The 23,382-nt window shown below is 47.4% G+C and overlaps 1 protein-coding gene and 1 long non-coding RNA gene across 2 annotated transcripts in view; both read right to left on the bottom strand.

Moving 5' to 3' along the window:
- Positions 1-424: 424 nt before the first annotated feature.
- Positions 425-23,382, bottom strand: part of HMGA2 (high mobility group AT-hook 2) — an 80,432-nt gene continuing 57,474 nt past the window's right edge. Inside the window, exon 5 of the mRNA XM_032963540.2 lies at positions 425-8,438. Within this exon, the coding sequence (XP_032819431.2) occupies positions 8,385-8,438 (54 nt within the window). The 3' untranslated portion in view covers positions 425-8,384. The remainder of the gene's footprint in view (positions 8,439-23,382) is intronic.
- LOC142929383 (uncharacterized) lies at positions 9,297-11,709 on the bottom strand. The gene is made up of 2 exons (XR_012945688.1): positions 10,198-11,709; positions 9,297-10,101 (listed from the first exon to the last, which is right to left on the bottom strand). It is a non-coding gene; the product is annotated as an uncharacterized LOC142929383 (long non-coding RNA).

Below are 23,382 nucleotides of genomic sequence, written 5' to 3'. Positions count from 1 at the left end.
TGGTCGGGCGTGGTTCTGGCCATCCACTCCCTCGTGCGTGTCGTGCCAGCCTTCCATAGGTGCTCGCTAATGGCAACTGCCCCAAGTCTGTTAAGGCTACACAAAAAATCTTTGTCTCTGAGAAATAGCCACCCTTGTAAATCTTTATTTGTAACCTGGTGACGGTTTCGTTGAGAAGACGCCTTACTCAAGTGACACTGTTCAATGTTTCAAACAGGTATAATACTAGACTGTGCATATACACACACATTGGACAAAATAGCTCATTTGTATCGTTAGATGTAATATACACTAACTTCTGATTAAGTTATAACGTAATCATCCCTTGTAATCAAGGGCAGAATAACACTTTAACGTAAATGTCCTGGATTAAACACAAATCTACTCCTCAGTGAACACAAACGCACACTCAGCCACACAGATATACAATTATACTACATTTATTTGACTAACACAAATGACAAACTGGCAGGAAACATAATGTTGTCTGAAACTAAAACGCGTGTGGGGGGGGGGGGGGGAAGAGAACAATTAAGCGTGGAAAAAGGTGTTTTTTTTGTTTAAAAAGAAAATATGTAAAAAAATAAATAACAACCAACTCAAATGCATCCACATTTGTCAAAACTGACCAATAGCCAATCGAGGGTTCATACCCTTCGTGAAGTGTCCAGCAGGACAATGACTTTGAAGGGTAATTTAACACTTTAGGCTGGCACAGATCCCTAAGTGACTTTGAAGGGTAATTTAACGTGATGCAGTGCTCAAACCAAATTGCTCAAAACCAGCTCACAATAGCTCGGCTGTATTAAATTATCCTCTTAAATATATATCACACCAATTTTTTTAAACGCATGTACCCTCCCCCCACAGGGCTTGTTTGACCTTAAGAGTAATAATTAAAAGAAAGGGGGAGGGGAGGGGGAAACAATTTTACACAATTATAAACGATACTAAAAGGATTATAAAAAAAATACAAAATGAATTTGAGTCTGATCCAGGATTTAGTTGTTTTTGTCTGAGGTATATGTTATGCTATCTTCAAGAGGTAGTCGCAAGGTTATTCGTTCTTTAAAAGGATTTGGAGAGGGGAAAAAATGTTGAGATTGGGCAGGAGGGCATCGATGGCAGGTTTTTACGATAACTCGAAAAAATAAGATCTGCGTTACTTTCCGTGGCATTTATTAAAATTGTACAATGCACACAACAAGTACACACCCTAACCATCCCTGATTTGTTTTGATACTTGCTTTGTAAATTAAAAGTGAGACCCCAAAATCTAAAATAGTTAACCAGCAACAACCTCGCTGAGATGTTTTTAATCTCTTTCTTTTTTTCATTAAAAGGTATCAGAGGTAGAAGCATCACACATTACCACACATTAAACTGCAACATCTATATCTAAGCAATTACATTAAATTAAAAAAGCTGATTTTTCTTTCTTTCTTTAAAAAAAAAGCTCAATTTGTGAGAAAAAATTACAACTCAAATACAAATGCATTGTTCCACGTTACATTTTTCTTCACATGCCACACAACAAGTTTGCGATAAAAGGTGTGGGTTAGACACATGACACTAAAAAAATATATAACTAATGTGGTTCTGCGTTATAAACAATGAGCTCAGTACGAAAACACAGGTATTATTATCATCATCGTTAATTTGTGTACACTCCTTGACTTAACACGGAACAGGGCGCGAACATCTCAAATATTGATACTGCATCTCTGCCCCCTGTGATCAGGCCAGCGAAGATCAGCGGTGATGCGGGAGCGACAGATTGCCCAAGCAACTTGGGTGGTTGGGGGTGATAACAATACAGTAACATGATTGTAAGTGAATACTGCATTTAAACCCAAGCAACCGTATGAAGCGCACATCTTGTCCAATTAAGTGTAAGAGCATTGTTTACGCTGTTGTGTAACAAAAGTCGTTTGTTTTTATTCGTGACACTTGTTTTTGTCAATTAGACATCGGGTGTAAACAGGCCTCTAGATAGTTTAACACATAGTAGGCTTTTGTGACAATTATTATCCGTAGTTTTTTTTGGGGGGGGGGTGGGGGTTAGATCGCGTAAATATATAAATGTGTCGTTAAAGCCGCCACCACCCGACACAGCCAATTACTAAGGTTTTTAACACTTGTAAATGTTGCTGTACTAGTAACGAAGCGACACGTTCTGTTTACATCACAAACCTTACTAATTAGCTGTGTCGGGTGGTGGCGTGTTTAACGACACATTCATATTTAGGCGATCTAACCTAAAAAAAAACACGCAAAAAACCCTCTCTTAAGGCCTATAGATGTCACTGTAGAACCATTTGCGCGTTTTGACAACTCGACAAACAAACAAAAACTGATGTCGTCAGTTGGCAGCTGAAACAGCGCAGACGGCACGGGGGGGGGGGTGGGGGGGGATGTACAGCCGCAGTCTTAAGACGGCAAATTAAACCCGCACACGCCGTGCGCGATCGGGACAAGGGTCAGGAACACCTGGCTCGCCATGCGTTAAAAGGTGAAGGGTACGTTTCAAGCAATAAGTCCTCGTGTTTTACACAAATACAAACACGCGCACCCCATTCGCCGAGCATTCGAAAGTCGACCTGAAGACACGAACTCGCCCATCAAAAAAATAAAAATAAAAAAAGACCCGGCCCCACGCAATTGTAAATCTGCACAAAAGCAGCGTTTTCTTGCTGGCGCCCAACAACGCGATGTCCCCTTGTGTCGCCACATCTCTCCGCTGCGGGATCTCCGTTCACACGTCGTGGAAACGTAATGCAGGAGGATGCATCGATTTGTCGTGAACATTTGACGGCCACAAAAACACGCGAGACGTGTCCACGGTTTCGCAACTGGATTTAACGTCTAATAACCACACTGCAACTTCCCCAACATTAGATTTTTTTTTAACGTCATGTAACCAATGTTGTTCTTCTGTAACAACAAAAAAGAAGTTTTACTTTATTTTTTATAACTTTTTTTTTTTACAACTATCAAATTCACTTCTCAGATACCAAAAAACATACCCAGAGAGGAGGTAAGGATGAAAATTAAAAGTATTTAAAAGTCTTTCCAAAAAGGTTATTTCTTATTACAGTAGAAAATAGTAAAAATGTCGATACAAAATACTCGAGCTAAAACGAAAGTTCTCTCTGTAAAGCTAACGGCGATATCGTTGACACGAATATCATCTAAATTGGGGGGGGGGGAGGGGAAATCAAACGCTTGTTCTGACATGAAGCCTAACGGTGAGAGAAAAGAGAAAAGTAACGGGAGAGCAGACATGCGAAACAGGTTGCTTTGGCGTTGTTCTCAATCACGTGGAGGCTACGCACCTGGCCGACTCGCGGAGACACCAGAGGGGCCACATCGCCTCGCACTTAGCGAGCTCCGTTCACGGGTCGACGCGTGGCGAGGCCGATTTTTTTTTGTTCCCACCTCCCCACCCACGACCCACGCGAGTTTCTAACCGTCGGGACTCGGGCGAGTTTACCCGCGGCGTAGTCACGAGAGGGGTGGGGGGGGAGGTGGACAAAAAAATCCACCCGTCGTTCGTTTCTCACAGAACGCCTCCAACACCCCCCCCCCCCCCGCGGCCGCAGGGGCCCATCATCATTTGGACGACAAAACGCTTTCGGGCAAGTGCAGCAAAATTTAAGGTGGTTTCGGTTTGGCCGAGAATCGAACCGTGGTGTTACACTTTGGGAGGTAGGTTCTCTTGGAAGTTGTGTTCTTTGCGCCACGCGCGCGCGCGAACTCTGCCATGCCCGCGAGCGTGGAGATTGATTCACCACGCGGCCCGACTTGGACGCGCACGTGACGTGGGATCCGCCAACGATGGTTGCTCGTTGACGGGATGTAAAAAAATTAACATTCAGATGTTTGCACGCGTGGCAGATTTATCTACTGCCCAAGTTGCTCAGCCTTAGAATGACGGCACCCGCAATCGTCGTCTGTGGTTAAAACATGTTCTCCACGGCACCTCGCTCCCGCCTACAGATAATCCAAAAATGCTCTTCAGGCACTCCGTGTACGGGGGGGGGGGGTTCTTTGGCAACCGATCCGAGTTACAGGACCAACCGAGCCAAAGCGTCACATTTACGCAACATTGACAGGAATGCTCAATCCTGACTGTTCAGATTTCATCGAAGATGCGGAGACGGACGATGGCCGTTTTATTATTGCTGCTCAGTGTGGACCCAAAGGTTGTGGCCTCAGGGCCGGTTCAATGTCACGGAGGCCAATCGTGCGGCCCACACCGTTTTGCCACCAGAGCTGGCGGCCTCCTCCTCTCCGGGCTCAGTCCTCTCCGCTTCCTCAGGTCGAGGAGAGCAGCGCCCAACGGAGTCTGCAGGGCACGCCCGGTGCTAACCAGGGCAGAGCAAACAGCAACAGCTCCTTTTAGCGCTTGCCCCACGTGCGTAAAGTTTGCCAGCACGAACACGACCGGGAAGGCTGCCCCCCCCCCCACACTCCCTTGCGAGCACGTGGGTTCGTGCCACCGTTATTCTACATCAACAAACAATGGCTTTGAGTAACCGACGTCGCACCGCGTCACCAAACGCTGGGCCCTGTCGCTCTCTGGCTGTGTTGTTGTTGTCGAGACATCATGCGCAAGAGAGACATCGGAGTGATAGCTACAGCGCAACCGTGACAACCTGCGCAAGTACCGTGCCCAGGTCTAACGAAATAAAACAATTGTTTTTAACATTCTGTAACACGAGAGAGCTCCATTTCACCTGCACGTATCTTCTCTAGAGCTCGGATAGCTGCCCAAGACCCTTTCGGAGTGCCTTGCAAAGATTCTGCATTCTCTGCAGTGCATAAGCAAGTGCTGGGTAGAATACGCTCACAGATACGTGGGTGCCGAGCATTAATGCAGGGATTTTTTTTCCGGCAGTAGCTGCCTTTACGGCCTGGTAGAAAGTCAAATGGGTACAATAAAGCATCAAAACATGCCAATAAATTTTAATACTATACTTGGATACATCCTAACATGACTTAATATGGAACATAATTCCCTTAAGTTATGTGCATATACATTGAAATGCAAATGCATGTTGAAATGTTATACTTGTAGTGGGCATTGCAGCTTAACATCATGCACAACACCTGACAAAGTATTGATTTTTGAAAGCATTAAGAATGTATTGATGCTGCCAAGACAGTGTGGCTGTTTAATTGTAAGCACTGTCAAACAAAGCCACGTATTAGAAAACAACAGGTTAGTCGAACACGATAACAGCTTGTTTTTACTGCCATTGAGATTGTAAAATGTTGATATTTTGGCCGACTGGCGTTCAAGTTACACGGAGGCTTTCATTGTGCAAAGTGCGTAGAGGGAGGTGGAATTTTGAATGGATTTGCAGAGTCTATAGCCAGCCAGGTGGTTCGGGGTAGAGAGAGCCGCTTACAAATCAGCAATGTGAAGAGTTAAAATCCTGGCGGAGATTTACTCAGCCCATAATCACTCCGGAGTCAAAAAAAAGAGTTGTGCTGTCCTCTGTCGGGAAGTCAACAGTGGATGTCCTATGGATTAATTCGCCCTCACCATAGGAATGTGGAACTTCCACCACTGGCTCAGGGTTGTAAACATGGGATGACCACTGCCTCCGATGCTCGTTTGAGCAAGAAATCACTTTTGACTTTAAAAGTCTACAGATTCAACTTAATCTGCACGGGCATGTCTGCAACGGCACCAACTGTACAGGGAAGTCAGGAGGCTTTTGGTTCTTGGGTGCCACAGTTGTGAGATGTTAACTACCTCGCCTGGTATGTAGGAGGTGGTGGGTTCGATCCCCTAAGCCTGCTGTATATTTGGAGTTTGCATGTCTCTCTCCCTGCGGTCGTGTTAATTTTTCTCCGGGTGCTCCCGTTTTTCTCTCCACATTTTGAAACACGCATTTAGAGTATTTGGCTGCTATAAATTCCCACGTGATAAGCCACTTCGTTGAGCTATCATTTGTGGCCAGGTCGCTTTTGAAAGAGAGCTATATATTGCTAAGTGGGCCTTACATGGTAAAATAAAAAGTTTAGTTTTCGCAATATGAGGCTTGCCTCCGCTCGTTTGCGAGAGAATGAATCGGTGAATTTGGACCAGAGAGAGAGAGAGAGAGACGTATAGCCATGTGTGAGAAGGCTGCGGATATAAAATGTCAATAATAATTAACATTTATAATGCGTATTCCATCCTAGGATCCCAAGGGGACAACAGGACAGTGCCTGCACGAGATGTCATCGTGCATCACACCTTGGTTCTGGTGCCACGTGGAACTCCGGTCTGAAGTGAGGTTGTCTAACGGTGGACCGAGCACTGGGACACAAAATCCAGGACTTTCGATTGTGCGGCCATCAGAAGGAATAAGAATGGTGGTGGGTTTGGGAACGTATTCCACTCGGTGGCAGTAATAAAAAAAAACCCCACTGTAATTGTTGAACTAACCTCTTGTTTTTTATGCATAAGTTCACCAAAAGCAGCAACTTTATACCCTACATACACAAAAAAAACCGAGCTGTAAACAGTGCTTTCCTTACGAGAACAAAAAACAGTGACTGAAGTAGTGGCGTACAGAACATTTGTTTTGAAACAGCCGAACTGACGATACGTAATGATCCTGGGTTGGGTTGTTTTTGTTTTGTAGCAGCAACTGGTAAATGTGGAGCGCGAACAAAATAAAACCTTAACAGGAAAAAAAAAAACAACAGAGGTAGTTGTGGATAACGGTGTATACATCACTAATTGCATCGGCTGCTATAAAATTGCTTAATTGTGAACAAAATAAGATAAAAACACGAGATTTTGAGTCCTAGTCAAGAAGTTGGACGTGATATTCAGCACGAGTGCCGTCTGACAAGAAGCTAACGATTCGTTGTCTCTCGCATGATTTGCCAGCTCAGGTCTTACAAGTCTTTTGTACATCGTCATCAGAGCTGCATATATTTTTTTTGTTATTAAAAAAATGTGTTTAAATCGATAGACACAAGCGGCATTGAATATATGAGCTTGAGCCTACTTTCAATTGTTCGGATTGAGCAGGCTATGTTAATAAGAAGCAGAGAGAAAATGGATCTAAAAAAATGCGTGAGTTTGTTCTTCCAGATGAACTACCTGCTTTATTGCATGGGTGTTGGTATTGCATAAGTGACACAGAGAACAGTAGTAAAAATTAATAGGTGATTAGGCTGTCGACTGATTTAAAAAAAAAAGAATTAAACTGAAAAAAACAGCGTGAACGCAATGGGGGGGGGGGGGGTGGTGGGGGGGGAAGTGAAAACGATGAAAAAAATAACAGTTTGACAAACTAAAACTGCATGTGAAATATTCAGAATGCATTAACAACAACCACAGAGGTCATGGAGGAAAAATGGAGGTCAACGTTTTAAAGCTTAAATAATGTCACCGCTCGCTTGGCTGTTTCCACGCAGTGATGAACACTTAACCCATGACATGAACGGAGAGAGACCCCAAACGCGATGCGTGCCAGCAACACGTCGCACGAATGCACTCCTCGCTGTCGCTGCGAATACGGACACCGGGTGTTTGCTTCCGTGAAAGTTCCAAAAAAGCTGCCCCCCTACCCACCCACACACCCATCTTGCTCCGAAACTTCCATTCAACTTGAGTGCAGCATTAAGTAAAGTCTGACGGTGGTGAGAATTCATCCGGATACGCGCCCGCCCGCCCGCCCGCCTGCCTTATCACCAGCGCGCCGTGTGGCGCCCATACGGTGGGGGGGGGGGAGGTCGGAAATCCTCACCTCGGAGATATCACGCACGTACCAAGACACTGCCTCAAAAAGTAGCCGATGCTAATGTCGCCGCTCCTTTTGGTTATGTTTGTGCTGAATTGAGTTTATTACTGAGGTATGATGCTTTCCCTTTAATATCCAGGATCCATGCTTTAAAAAAAAAACACACGCTTTATATCTTAATGTCTACAGACACTTTCCTTGGAAAGAGCTCGTTAATGTGTCAGTGTTTGCGATTATGGCACTGACGCAATGCTGTTGCATAATTCTCGATTAACATCTCAGCAAGTTTTCTAACCGCGAAGCTAACCATAGCGCCCTGCGGCATTGTAACTTTCAATCTGGAAGGATGTGCCAAAACAAATTTAGCAAAAAAACATTTTTTTTTAAGATAACCCAGAAGAAAACAGTTTACAAAAATTACTTCCCCGCTCCCCATTGTGAGCTCCGACATTAATACCCTCCCCTCCCCTCCTTCTCACCCCCCAAACGGGAATTTGCAACACATAACCAATCCAAAATAGAAAAAAATTTCATTCACTCCACAACCCCCCCCCCAATTCTACTAATATTGGGCTGACTTGCCATTCTGTATTGACAGTTGACCCAAAGTGACTGAGGTAGACATTGTGTTAATTAGTCATCTTCTTCTGAAGATTCCTCTTGACTTGTCTGTTCTTCCGCCTGTTCCTGGAAGAGAGCACATGAAGTAGGAACACAGTTAGTTTTTTTTTTGTGTTGCGTTACTTACGATGCATGGTCCGAGTGTCTCTTCTCAAGCGGGCAATGGTGGCGGTGCTCGTGGGTAAGAAACTTCATATTTCCATGGCAGAGACCTAGTCTATCCAGCCGATGATTGCTGTTGATGTTCCACAAAGTGTGCACTAATGCTCTATAAAGCAGTCATACATCTATTTGCTACACTGTCCCGATATTACCTCATTGCCATATAACTAGCTTGATGTCTCACACACATTACAGCCATTGCTATAATGCCCTCCCCCCCCCCATTACAGAAATGTGGAATGTTCACCATTGATCAAGAATAGTGATGGAATGGCGGCCATTCGAGAGAAATCAGCTCATGGCCTGGTGCTCGACAGATTGTTACATCGCAGACGCAGCATAGATCACCACGACATGGGGAGGCCATCATGCAGCAGTTGACTGATCATGGCTGATGATGATGGCTACAGAAATGGTTACGAAAGGTGAGTGCTGTCCAGCACTCATTCGATGGGGGTGAAACCTTTATTCTGCTCAAGGTCTGACCCTGTTTCTAAACACACAAAACCTGACCCAGAAGGGAAGACTCATCATCTGCGACTGAAGAAAGGTAACGTTTGTGCTGTCGATCAGAAATCGTCACTAAATCCATTAATATCAAGAGTTCACCAGGCAGCCCAAGTGAAAGGAGAATGGCAGGAGCATCGAGTATGGTTTTCCAGACTCTTAAAAGAACCGCGTGTACAGTGAGGGGAAAAAAGTATTTGATCCCCTGCTGATTTTGTAAGTTTTCCCACTGACAAAGAAATGATCAGTCTATAATTTTAATGGTAGGTTTATTTGAACAGTGAGAGACAGATTAACAACAACAAAAATCCAGAAAAACGCATGTCAAAAATGTTATAAATTGATTTGCATTATAATGAGGGAAATAAGTATTTGACCCCTCTGCAAAACATGACTTAGTACTTGGTGGCAAAACCCTTGTTGGCAATCACAGAGGTCAGACGTTTCTTGTAGTTGGCCACCAGGTTTGCACACATCTCAGGAGGGATTTTGGCCCACTCCTCTTTAAAGATCTTCTCCAAGTCATTAAGGTTTCGAGGCTGATGTTTGGCAACTCGAACCTTCAGCTCCCTCCACATATTTTCTATGGGATTAAGGTCTGGAGACTGGCTAGGCCACTCCAGGACCTTAATGTGCTTCTTCTTGAGCCACTCCTTTGTTGCCTTGGCCGTGTATTTTGGGTCATTGTCATGCTGGAATACCCATCCACGACCCATTTTCAATGCCCTGGCTGAGGGAAGGAGGTTCTCACCCATGATTTAATGGTACATGGCCCCGTCCATCGTCCCTTTGATGCGGTGAAGTTGTCCTGTCCCCTTAGCAGAAAAGCACCCCCAAAGCATTATGTTTCCACCTCCATGTTTGACGGTGGGGATGGTGTTCTTGGGGTCATAGGCAGCATTCCTCCTCCTCCAAACACGGCGAGTTGAGTTGATGCCAAAGAGCTCCATTTTGGTCTCATCTGACCACAACACTTTCACAAAGTTGTCCTCTGAATCATTTAGATGTTTATTGGCAAACTTCAGACGGGCATGTATATGTGCTTTCTTGAGCAGGGGACCTTGCGGGCGCTGCAGAATTTCAGCCCTTCATGGCGTAGTGTGTTACCAATTGTTTTATTGGTGACTATGGTCTCAGCTGCCTTGAGATCATTGACAAGATCCTCCCGTGTAGTTCTGGGCTGATTTCTCACCGTTCTCATGATCATTGCAACTCCACGAGGTGAGATCTTGCATGGAGCCCCAGGCCGAGGGAGATTGATAGTTCTTGTGTTTCTTCCATTTGCGAATAATCGCACCAACTGTTGTCACCTTCTCACCAAGCTGCTTGGCTATGGTCTTGTAGCCCATTCCAGCCTTGTGTAGGTCTACAATCTTGTCCCTGACATCCTTGGAGAGTTCTTTGGTCTTGGCCATGGTGGAGAGTTTGGAATCTGATTGATTGATTGCTTCTGTGGACAGGTGTCTTTTATACAGGTAACAAGCTGAGATTAGGAGCACACTCTTAAAGAGAGTGCTCCTAATCTCTGTGATTGCCAACAAGGGTTTTGCCACCAAGTACTAAGTCATGTTTTGCAGAGGGGTCAAATACTTATTTCCCTCATTATAATGCAAATCAATTTATAACAATTTTTGACATGCGTTTTTCTGGATTTTTTTGTTGTTATTCGGTCTCTCACTGTTCAAATAAACCTACCATTAAAATTATTGACTGATCATTTCTTTGTCAGTGGGCAAACGTACGAAATCAGCAGGGGATCAAATACTTTTTTCCCTCACTGTAGGTGGGTTTCGTACACACAAAGCACTCCTCCTCCTGCTGCTGCTGCTACATTCACCCCCCACCCGCACGCCAGAGAGAGGAATGTGACATTTCAGCCTCGGTCTTGGGGCCGCCAACAGAGATTAGCTTCGTCTCATGCTCTTTTCCGCGCGGAGACACTTTCCTCTTGACACACAAAAGGGCTTCTCTGGCGAGATAAAAACCTATCTCGTTGGGATCGTTCATGACGATGAACACAATCCAACTGAAAAGACGCACCACTCATGCGCTCCAAATGAAGGCACCGCTTTGCTTTGTTAACATATGGCATGGTTATTTTTGGAAGCCCATCAAGACGGTTCTGCGTAGGTCTTTCGCGATCCTACGACACACAGCCGTGTTTCCTGGTTGTGCCGAAACGGAGGACACGGGGGTAGGGTGGAGGGGGGACGAACAACTCACGGTGCAACCCATAAATGACACCCGCCCGAAAACCAGCGGCGACGTGAAACGCACACTGACGAGTGAAGGGAAGATTAAACAACAACAACAACAACAACAAAAATTCTCCCCCCTCAAAATCGCTCTCGCTCCACTAAACTGTGGAATCCGTTAGCAACAGCGGTCACCTGCCGTGAAACGCGTCGCCGGCAAGAAGCGGCCACGAGTGCCAGCGAGCGATGACCGAGCCGCCCACTCCCCCTTCTCGGTTAGAACAGGACCGCCGCTCGACTCCGCGACGTGCAAACTCGCAATCGGTGCGCGTAGCAGCACATCCGAGGTTTCAGTTCATGGCGGTCGGCTCACAACTTTTAATGTGCTTCAGGCATTTCTGGGTGCCTCTCTACAGATTTCTTTTTTTTTTTGAGCCCCTGCATTCCTGGGGGTTAAGGGCACTGCTTCCCATGGGCTCAATGTGGGGGGGGGGGGGAAGGAGGGGTGGGGGGGTGGGGGGGAGGAGTGGGGGGAGGGAGTGCAGAGGGTGGGAGTGCAGAGTTTTGCGATTCTCCACAAAGACCTCACTCTGTGAACACTGCCCACCCTACCCTGCAATGGGATGTTTTCTTTGCCCGAACAGAGCGAAGGATTGGATGGGTGGGGGGGGGTTCGAAAAATAGAAAGGGTGGAGGGGTGGAGGTGGTGGGGGATGGGAGAGGGCCGGGGTGCTCTGTGGGACTGGTTGGTTTGGAGGAGAGAGTTGTGGGTGGGGGGGGTAATAGGAGAGGTTGACATCAACTTCTAAAAAGGCGGCAAATGCAGCAACATTTTCTGCCCCCTCCCCCTCCTTGTACCATCCTCCCCAGGCCTCCATCACATAGCACCGCACAGCACCCACACTCCACACGTACTCCAAACAGCACCCGGACGGCATCGACGCAGCATCCATCCACACAGCACCCACAGAGCACCCGTATAGAATCCACACAGCATCCACACAGCACCCACACAATCCACACAGCATCCACACAGCATCTGCACAGCACCCACACAATCCACACAGCATCCATCCGCACAGTACCCACAGAGCATTCACACACAACCCACAGCATCCGTATGGAATCCCAGCTCCCAGCCCCTTCCTCCCCAGCACCACACACCACCAGTTACCCCCCCTCCCCAGCACCACACACCACCAGTTACCCCCTCCCCCCCCCAACCTCCCCCCTCACCACCACACACCACCAGTTACCACCACACACCACCAGTTACCACCACACACCACCAGTTACCACCACACACCACCAGTTACCACCACACACCACCAGTTACCACCACACACCACCAGTTACCCCCCACCCCACCCTCTCCCCCATATTGGCCCTTCTCAGAATAAAGACTCTGTTCAGAAACAATGTTTACGACTGTATTTTGAACTTTGGCATATGGAAATGTTTCAGCAGAACCTCTTAATATCCTGTCCTGGAAACGGCTCATATTTAGTGTTGATCACCACAGTTCTCTCTATGTAGTTTCACGAGGGTTGTTTTCATGTTTCTTTGTGGACCGCGTATGTTGTTGCTTTTGTTTAATCGGCGTAAAGAGATCCCCGTGCCTGCCCGTGTGCTCGCTATAAAACAAGAATGGCTGCGGCGTCGGCAACATTTTTGCTCATTGCAAGTCGACGACAGGGTTTTCGAGCAACAGTGCTTGTAACATGCGAGCCTCCCGCCAGTACCCAGGGAATTTCCTATCCCCTTGCACTCAACTTCCACTGCTCGCAAGCGGATGATCGCGAGGTAAAGTCCCAGTCGGGGGAGGGGGGGGCGTCGACGAGACCGAACATTTGTCCGGAATCGATAAAACGAGAAGCATTTGATGGGAAAGTCAACGGTGAATGTCCTATGGAGATACTGCCCCTGCCCCCCCTCCCCCCCCCCCAGCATTTGAACAATCGCTTTCAGGACTGCCCACGGCAATGTGTAGGATCATTCCTGATTCCAGTTTGAGTGTGGAAACACTTTGACTCTTTGATATGATGTCATCCTTGCACAGCGCAGTACAAATAATTTGGAATCACATCGCAGGCAGTTGGAAGTGTGCAGTCTGAAAAGTCAACAAAACTATAAACGCGGAACATTTTTCAGGAAAAAGGCCATGGGGTCGATTAAATCCTTTCATTAACGGGCGGTTGGGCACGGTTCAATCCCACAAGCGATGTACACAAAACATGTTCTGCTGCAATGTTATCCGACATGCGCAGACAGAGATGACCACAACAAGATAAGAGTCTGGCTGTAACAACAAAAAGTTATTATGAAACCGTTTAGTGTTGTTGTTAATTTTTGGTTTTAACCGTACCTTGCCGCTTGAAGGGACCTCGTGCACTGGTGGTGGAATTTTTCCAATCCCATATTCTCATCGCGGTATGCGCCCATTTAGCCAATTATAACCCCCCCCCCCCCCGATTAAAATTGTGCCAAGCGTGTCCTGTCGTGTCATGTTATTAAGACGGCTTGTTACCTCCAACGGGAACTCTCACGGCAAGACGGTGAATCGCCTTGTATAAGGCAAGTGACCAGATTGCTTCTGAAGCCAGAAGGGGATCAGCCTTTTGTGCACACGCTGGGCAGCTTACACACTTACGTGGCTTCCAGGAGTCTTCTTGGTCGCATGGCACTTGAACAAAAATGTTGAGTCCTCGGGAGCCAGTGATTGCCAAATGGATGTGGCATTGTTCGCATGATCAATGTTGACCAGGCTTAGTCCCTCAACTCGCCACAACTGAGAACTCGGTTTAATCACAGGGTGGTGGGGGAGTTTGGGTTTCGTGCTCTTAGCACGTGGTGCTATCCCCCCCACCCAACAAGACAAACAAAGATCCCCTGTATAGCCTTAACAGACTATTGGGGCAAGTGCTGTTACCAAGCACCTATAAAGGCCAGCACGGAACGCGAGGGGGTGGGTAGGTGGCCAGCACCACGCCCGGCCGCCTTTGTCTCCCCAGTGACGATGTTTACACACCGCACCAGGTAATTATTTGAGGCTGAGTCGACCTAGGGGAGGGGCAGGACCGGTTCAGATAATCGTCACTGGTGTCAGCCGCGAGCGGGAATCGAACTCGGGTGGCCGGGTTCGTAGCGCAGCGCGCTAACTGCTACACCACCGCTCCTCACAAATCTGAGTTCTCAAACCTAGGATCTCAGAAGTTTGGGCTTTGTGACCTTGACACATGGTACTATCCCCCCACCCACCCACCCCGGGCCACACAGCCACCTCGCACACTCAATGATTTCACTCCTTCAAGCAGTTCGCTGAAAAGACAGCTCCCCACACTTAAATCAATGATTTTAAAAAAAAAAACGTTGCTCGTGAAAACTCGACGCAGATGTTCGTCGGTATGGCCAATTGCATGGTCACAACTCAAATGTAACAGCACCCAATAGGATGCGTATTATGGCGCTCAATGTGGGCATGTGAAACGGGGAAGATGACCAGAACGTTTGGGGACAAAAAAATTTACTCCTCAAAGTATGCGCTCTCAGATGTTTACCTCTCGATGACTTCTATACAGCCCCCTCCGCGTGACTTAACGGCGTTTTTAAAAGGCAGCGCTTCGAAAAATGAAAAACAAATATCAGCCTTACTTCACACTGGTGTGCTGTGTAGGGGGAGGGGCTCTTTGTCAAACTTTTCGATCCCAGCGGCGATGTTTACACACACACACCGCACCAGGTAATCATTTGAGGCCGAGTCGACCTAGGGGAGGCCCAGTACCGGTTCAGTTAATTGTCGACCGTGATCTCGTATGCAACCTGGGCGTATGTCAAAGTGGAATCTCCTTGTTGAGGCCACTGCTGGCAGAAGCACCTTCTAGGGGCTGTCTGGCCGACTCTTCCATGCTCGTCAGATGTCCTGGAAGAAGCAGGAATGCCCACACTCTACCCGCATCACACATGACCTGCTTATCCATACACTGTGACGTTACCCATTTATACTTCTGGGTCGACAGAGGTGGGGAGGGAGGCGGGAGAGGGGGGGGGCTAAGATGCGAGGGACTTGCACAAAATTTTTAATAAATTATTACAATTTTTATTTTACCAGGTAAGCAAGGCCCACTGAGCTACATAGCTCACTTTCAGAAACGACCTGGCCACAAATGATAGCTCAACAACAAAGTGGCTTACCATGTGGAATTTTTTTTTACAGCAGCCAAATACTGATTCTAAATGTGGAGGGAAAAACCGGAGGACCCGGAGGAAAATCCACGCGGTGTCAGGATCGGGATTAAACCAAGGACCTCCTGCATACCAGGCGAGGTAGTTAACATCTTTCCACCGTGGCACCCTTGCCGGGCCTAGAGACTCAACTGGCGACCTGTGGATTTAAAGGCCACTGCACTCACGAAGACGATCCTGGGAAAGCTGGGGCAGATGGCAAGCCCAGTGCCACATGGTATTCGGTAAGATGCTTTCTTGTGGCATCAGAAGTATCTTTGCGGTGACATCTTCCACAGAGATGCTCTGACATGTGGTGGTGCAGTCCTCGCCTTCAGAGTTCCAAATGAGAATGTGCAGTGTGTGTTAAGGTTACACCGTATGCAGCCAACCGTACTATTCAGAGGTGCGGGGTAAGGACAAACTATACAAAAAAGACAGTTCTAAATAAATGAGTTTTTAATCTAGATTTTAAAGTGCATCGCTCCAGTGACTTCCTAATATCGGAAGGAAGAGCATTCCAGATAGCCACATAAGCGCATCTGAAAGTGCACACCACTACACGCTGCCGATTCCCCTGTTGCATTTAGCCGTTTAATACATGCAAATTATCATTATTATCATGATTCCTTCATGCGAGTTGAACGGACCACCAAAGCAGCGCTTTCGGGCAAAACATAACAATGCTGGGGCCGTAATTACAGCAGCCAGCAACATCAGCAGCAGCTGCTACAGCGGGAATGTTCGTGGCTGCGTCGCTGGTGGCTTTAGAAATGCAGCGGCAACCGCAGGAAACCCGCAGGTCGTGCACGCAAATTGCCGCCCTTTCGCCCACAAAACCAAAAATTCCCCCAGCAAGACGAACGCTGCGTGGCAGCTCCCTCTCACCCAGCCCGCTGCTACCCCTCTCCTTCCCTTCCCCCCCACTGCCCCCCCTCGCCCCTCGCCCCTCACCCCCACCCCCCCCCCCACCAGTGCCCCCCTTCAAGGCACTTGTGCAAGCCAGGCAAGCGATGACCCCGGAATCACACTCTGCTTCGCCACGCGCCCCGCCAGCCTCTCCCAACGTAAGTGAAACGGCACCGACTCTGACTCCCACTCTGTCTCTCTCTCCGGCTCGCTCAACGGAGGGCTCCGAAACAAAACGGGAAACCCAAGAAAGCTCTGAACACCTAAGGGAAAAAAACCGTGCGGACATTATGGCTACGTTTCGCAAACCTGCGCGAACTTTCAGGGGTCAAGTCTATTGCAATTTATTATAATTAAGACTTCACATGCAGTCCGGTTGATTAGCCGGACGCGTGTAGTGGCGTAAAGTGTGGGTAACTCCAACCTCTTACAAGACGTCCAGCCGGCGTGGTAGAGGAGGCCAAATTCGAGCCCCCTTTAGTCGAACGCCTTCTGCCAGCAGTGACCTGAGCAAGAAACTGCAGAGCTGCACCTTTGGCTTTACCAGTGGCACGAGGCCCTCTTGAAGACTTGGAAGACAGTCCTCTATTCGTTAATAGTCGAAGATTTGTGAGTGTAACGTTGGAAGATGCATTGGCGTGCACATACATTTCCGGGTATGCCAAAGCTTTAACTGATAAAGGCTTAATGCAGCGTACATATTCTGTATTTTTACAAAAATAACGGGACTGTGCTCACAAATGCCAGGTCACACAATTCACTGATAATTCTCGTCACGTGTAAACACATTTATACGCCTGCAAAAAGTGAGACGTGCACTCTTGTAAAGAAGAGAGACGAAAGGTTTGCTCGATGCATCGGTGAGCTCTGCCCGGAGAGAAAAACGCAAAACCCGCACGACATGGATACAGACCTCAAGAGCAGCGCCCAAAACCAACGCTCGCTACCCCCCCCCCCCCTCTGCCTCCCATCCTCGCCTCTCTCCACAGCCAGCCCGGCGACACGGCTAAGCGGGAATGGAAAGCAGACGGCCAGCGGACATGAACGCAGGGCGTCTAAATTCAGCGTTCCCATTTCCTGCGTCGCGGAGAGGGGAGTGACCCCGGTGGGCTCGGGAGAAGGGAAGGGGGCTTTAGGAAGCTGCTTTCTCTCATCAAAGGGCACCGAGCGAATGCAGCGGAGCGGGGTTAAAGGCCGGGGCGGCGCGCCCTAACCTTTTGCTTATTTTGCTTCTGGGGTGATGAATTTGAATGGCTACGGCTGTTAACGGATTTCTCTCATCTTCCAATTCTCAGGACCAGGGGGAAGGGAAGAAGGCAAGCGGGCGGGCGGGCGGACAGGGAGGGCGGTGGTTGTGGGGGGGCGAGGGAAGCAGCGGTGGAGTGGAGGCGGCGGGGGTGAGGCCAAGGAAGAGTTAAGGGACGGGAGAGTATTATATTTTGAAGGGGGAGCAGCGGCGAGCTTCTGCTGGGAGAGCAGCACTCTGAGGCAGCAGCAGTGTGTGCTCGTGCCCGTGGGATGCCGCTAAATCTTTTAAACGACCCGGGCCACGCTGCGGTCTCGCTCAGAGACAACAAAACAAAAAAACGCGGGAGAAAAGGCGCCGCGCGCTGGGGACGCTGCAACGAGCCGCAGGAATGGCGGCGTTGGCCCCAGGCCTTTCCCTCTGCCATCCCTCACAAGGGGCAGCTCTCAAGGAATGCCGCAGATAGGGTTTCAACAAATTCTTCTAAACATTGAGAGCCTTTGATTTGCCAGGGAGATTTTTCTAGGATAGCAGTGGAACCGAAATTTCTGGGATTCAAACCGATCAACTGTTTATCTTTATATTCTTGGTTCTTTTGGTAAAGTCACTGAGAATTTTATTGTTTTATATCTTTAATTTTTTATTATTTTATTGTTTCCCTTCTACGTGACTTTACCGAAAGAACCAAGAATATGAATCCCTGCAGTCACGAAAGCTTTAAATAAAAATTTGTTTATCTTTATTCTTAATTTTTTTTAAATCTTTGCAAAGCATAATCATTTAATACGCTTTGCACTGTTCAATTATTTAATTTGTGTTGGTAGACCTGCAACACCACATAAACCTAAAAAAGCTTTTTAAAAACTCCTTTCTTTGAGCCAGCTTTTTTTTTACAAAGTAATTTTGTTTTGCTAAAACTATACAAATGTTTTATCTAGTCCGTGTGGTATGCTTGTTGCAATTTCTAGGAATTTATACAAAATTGCTTATAGTCTTGGCAAACAGAACCGTGCAATCTAACCTTGGCTGCTTTTCATTTTGTCTGCATTCTTAATCTGGGCTTGTGGCCTCACAAAGTGGCCATAAAAAAAGTGTCTCTGTGCTCAAACGGGTAAATGGTGGGGGCGATGGTGTCCATCTCCTTCATTGGTCGACCCCAAATCATTAGTTTAAATTCCACATTCCTATGATTGTGACCGGTCTCGATAGAATTCTATACAGATGGACGCGAGACTCCACTGCAACATAAACCAGCTCGTTTTATTCCAAACGGCAATGCAGAAGAACTGCTTGACTTGCCATCGGAGAAGTCCCACTGAGCAAAGAGACCTGAGCCTACCAAAAAGCAACAACCCTTGCCTCCAAAAGAAGTGGCCCACAGAAAGTATCCCACCGTCACTGGCTTATTTCATCCGTTGAATCGATCTCCGGCCAAGTAGAGCTGCCGTTCGTGATGCTGACAATCTCCAGGGTTGCGAGTTCAAGCCCCAGTCAGGGATCGGGACTCGGCTTGTCACATTTTCATGGCTATCGTACATGAGTTATGTAAGGAACGCTTTGTTGAAATTAACAGAATATCTTGCGGAGAGAGATGGTTACATGACGTAGTAATGTGGAATGTTCATCATTGGGTGAGGGCCACCAACGGAGATGCACACCAGCCCTGGTTTATTTGAGAAAAGAGACACTGTAATCCAAAAATTATTTTACAGATTTGATTTCTTGCGCTAACAGTGACAAAATGCTGCACGCGTGGGAAACGTGCAAATCTGGAGAGTTTGAGGACTTTGTTCCAAAAGTGAAAAAAACCACGTAGAATTCTGCAGGTTAAAGCGGGAGTAGTAACTACAGATTTAGGAGAAGTGCAAAACGAATACATTTTATCGGGAGAGACGTTCTGTCATATGGAGATGTATTCAGCATGGATTGAAAGAGAGGGAGTGGTCTTATCTCAAGCAGTGTGGATGGGCAGACAAATGGAATTCGAACTGAGAGTTGGCAGCTCAGTTGGAGCAACCTCTCATTGATAAAGTATGAATTTTATGCCTCAAAATATTTCTGGCAGACCAAGAGGGAGCGACGTAAAGAAAAAAAACACACAACTCTGGAGCTGCCACCGCATTCACTTGCAATGGCTGTGGGGCAATAATTGCCACTCAAGAATTGGCCTAACGAAGTCTTTCTAGGCACTGCAAACCCCACAGCTGACCTCGTATGGCACAATATAATTGTCTTCGGAGCCACACAGGCCTATAATCACATATTTCCGAGCATAGAGTGGCATAACATTAAGTACTTCGACACTCTCAAAAAAATGCAATACCGTTGTTTATGCCATATTACCGTATCATCATCATCATCAGCAACCACGTTCTATCCACCAATATATACCCAAGCCAAAATCATCGATCGTGTCTCCCAGTACTATGTGTATTAAAAGTTGAGCCACATGCAACCTTTATTTTATGACTGCAAGACAAACATAGCTTTAAAATAAAAAATAAACCAGCAAAGATGCACCATCAAGCAGAAAGCTCAGGTCAATGAATATGATCATGTGAGCGTTCTCATGATCAGATCCCAACAGCAAATTGGGGCTGTTTAATGTTACCCCAAAATGCTACAGCTTAATTTTCACCATTTTCTTACACTAATGGAATTTGCTTGATCTTGCTTGATGCATGCCAGATGTACGTCTTTCCTGTTTCTTTACAGCATCCTGTTTCATGACCCATGGGGTCACAGTTCATATAACCCCCCCCCCTCCCTCGCACCACCCCCAATCCCCGATGCAGGCAGTACCCCCCCCCCGCACCCATCTCCTTCCCCACGCCCCCACCCCCCCCACCGCCCCCCACCCCTTCACATTACTACCTCCCAAAGCCACCGCTCCCGAAATAAATATCGCTCCATAAAGATTTATACTCTGCTCCAACGGCCAGGTTATGTTGGGTTCTTGGCATGTGTGGTCCACTTACAAAACAGGGAGCTGGGCGGTGGTGGTGGAGGGGTGGGAGGGGGAGGGGGGGAAGTTCTCAGCGATGTAACACAATGCAAAACGCCTCACTACATCACGTGCATAAAAGACGATTTCTCCACCTTCAGAAGGGAAATGACTCTAAAACCGGATTAGAAGGTGGCGGCTTTTGGAGCCCGTGTCAGGGGGCCTGCGTGGGTGACAAGCGCTTCGCAACAACAGCTCTCCGACGTGAGACGTCTCATCGCGCCAACGTCGCGTGTTGTTTTTTTGGCCTGAAATCCCAGCTTCTTCGGGAACAGAAGAGTGTGGTGGGGCATCTACATTGCATTGAGCACCGCAATGAAGAAGCATCCCCAGCGCATACGGCTAAATGTTTGGGGGGGGGGGGGGGGGCCCACACCGTGCCAAAGAACACGTGGTCAAACCTGAAAACACATCGGAGGGCTGAGCAGTAAACACTCCACCATGGCCAACCTTTATATAGCAATTGATAGACTGCCACTGACTCAATGAAGAAGTGTGCTGCTCCCCACAGCTCACTTGAACAGAGAAACACTTCAACTCGACTTTCACACATTCATAGAAAGCCACCTTGTTAAAGGGATACGTTGAACAAAGGACAATGTCATCGCGTACACTGCAAGTATACCCGAGTGTATATGTTAATTCAAGAAGCCCCGTGGCCTGACATAGCAGCTTTTTTTGTATACGCATAGCGTAATGCCCTCCCCCCGGTTGACCCCATATTTAGCATGCTAATGATGCACACTCCAGTGCCCTGTGGTCAGCCGGCGAGATGGCGCAGGCTGGGGAGATGCAGCGGGTAGAGACAAAGCACGCTCCACGTATGCGCGACGTGAATGCAGCGCAACAATCACAAGGAGCCTCATCGGGACGATCGCTCTCAGTTGTCCGGTGGTGCCACAAGAATCGCCTGCAAAAGGGTCGACTCGTGGCCATGCGTAGATTTACACTTTTATCCGAGGCCAGATTCGATTCCTGGATTCTAAGCAAACGTACGCGCACACATAAACAAAGATTCCCCATTTAGTCTTATAGACCGCGAGGGCTGGTGTCGTCGGCAAGTATCTATTACGGCCGGCACAGAGCACGAGGCGATGGCGTGGAAAGAACAACGCCTGGGAACAACTTTGTCTCCCCAGTGCTGATGTTCACACACATCCCATCCGGTACTCAAGGCCCAGGTGACGTGAGGATAAGTTCGGATACCACTTGCCCCTCATGGGCACGGCTGATAATCCACTGACCACATGCAAAAACTCATAAAACCAAGATCCCCCTCTATCTTTATAACTAAGAACACAACACGTTTATCAATATATCTGTGGCCTTAAAAGGAACAATATATAATAGGTGATATTTCGGGCGAAGGCCCTACTTCATGGCGGAGTGTTATAGACTGTTGGGCAAGTGCTATGAGTGAGCACCCATTAATACAAATATGGCGTGTGTGAGAGAATGGCAAGGCGAACACCACACGCTCGGACGCCTTCGTCTCCCACGTGATGATGTTTGTATACCGCACTGTTTCATTTAAAGGCTGAAATGACCTCGCGGAGGACCAGACGCATCTCAAATATCACTCCCCACTAATGTTAGCCGTGGCCAAAAATCCAACTCAAGTTGCAGGGTTAGTAGCGCAGTGCACAGACCACTGCACCGTTGTTCCCCCCACACACAAACGCAAGCTCTCACACGCACACGCACACACCAGAGCCTGTTGATGTTTACATTGTGAACAAAGCTGACAGTCAAGATTTCCCTTTAAACCAAAAGAAACAGCACTGTGGTGTTAAGTACACAAATAACTTCTCAGTGGTAAATGTTTACCTACGTGTCTATGGGCCACAGCGTCACGAGTGTGTGTCTCAAAAGCGGACGTATTTGAGGGCAAAATTATCAGATACATAGCGAGGACCACATTTTGCAGGACGGCCAAAGAACTTAATCTGGTTCGCAAGCTGCTAAGTGGACCGTCGGCTCATGAGCCTGCCGCCGAGATAGTTTGTTTGGAATTGATGGTTTGAATTCCACGATATATACCCAACAGTCTGTAGCCACCTGCGAAGTTACGTGGTGAATTGCAGACGTTTTTTAGGTTGCAATGTTCCGTAAGCATTAGTATTTCCCAAAGAAATCGACTGTAAAACGTTGACAGATATTCTGTGCAAGTCTGTAGGTTGATTAAATCCTCATTACAAGGTGTGCGAGTTTGAATCTGGTCGGGGTCACAACTTGACCAGTACGATCTCTTGAGGATCAATGCATTGAGTACCAAAGACGTGTGAAGTCAATTCGTGGTCACTGCAGGAATAAACTGGCCCCCACCATGCAAATGTGGAATGTTCACTTCTGGTCCAGGGCAAGACCAGTGTTGCCCAGAGAGAGACCTTGCCTTTGATTGTGGCTTTACAACGATACTGTCAGTTGCATGGGCAAGACATTGCATGGTTACACATTTTAACCTTTACCTATTAAACAGATGTAATTTCACCAATGTCTCTATTGACGATGCAATGAGCTTTCACTGTGCTCAATTCCCATCTTGTTAAAATTATAGGGCAATTAAAAGGACACCCGAACTGGCAACGATTATGTCAGATAACAGTGTGGGCCTAAAGGGAAGGGGAAAAAAAAAAGACGTCAAAACGTTGAGCCCTGCAATGTCTCCATCCGTGACTGTTCCCCATCAAGAGGGGGCTCTGCTGTCTGCAGCCGGTTCCGACTTTGTGCCCGACATGAGCAGTACACAGCTGGGATATAACTGTT

This window comes from Petromyzon marinus, chromosome 30 (genome assembly GCF_048934315.1).
Source record: "Petromyzon marinus isolate PM22_M1 ecotype Great Lakes invasive population chromosome 30, UKy_Petmar_22M1.pri1.0, whole genome shotgun sequence".
NCBI lineage: Eukaryota > Metazoa > Chordata > Hyperoartia > Petromyzontiformes > Petromyzontidae > Petromyzon > Petromyzon marinus.
The sequence above is the reverse complement of the archived record's forward strand: the minus strand, read 5'-3'. Positions and strand labels throughout refer to the sequence as shown.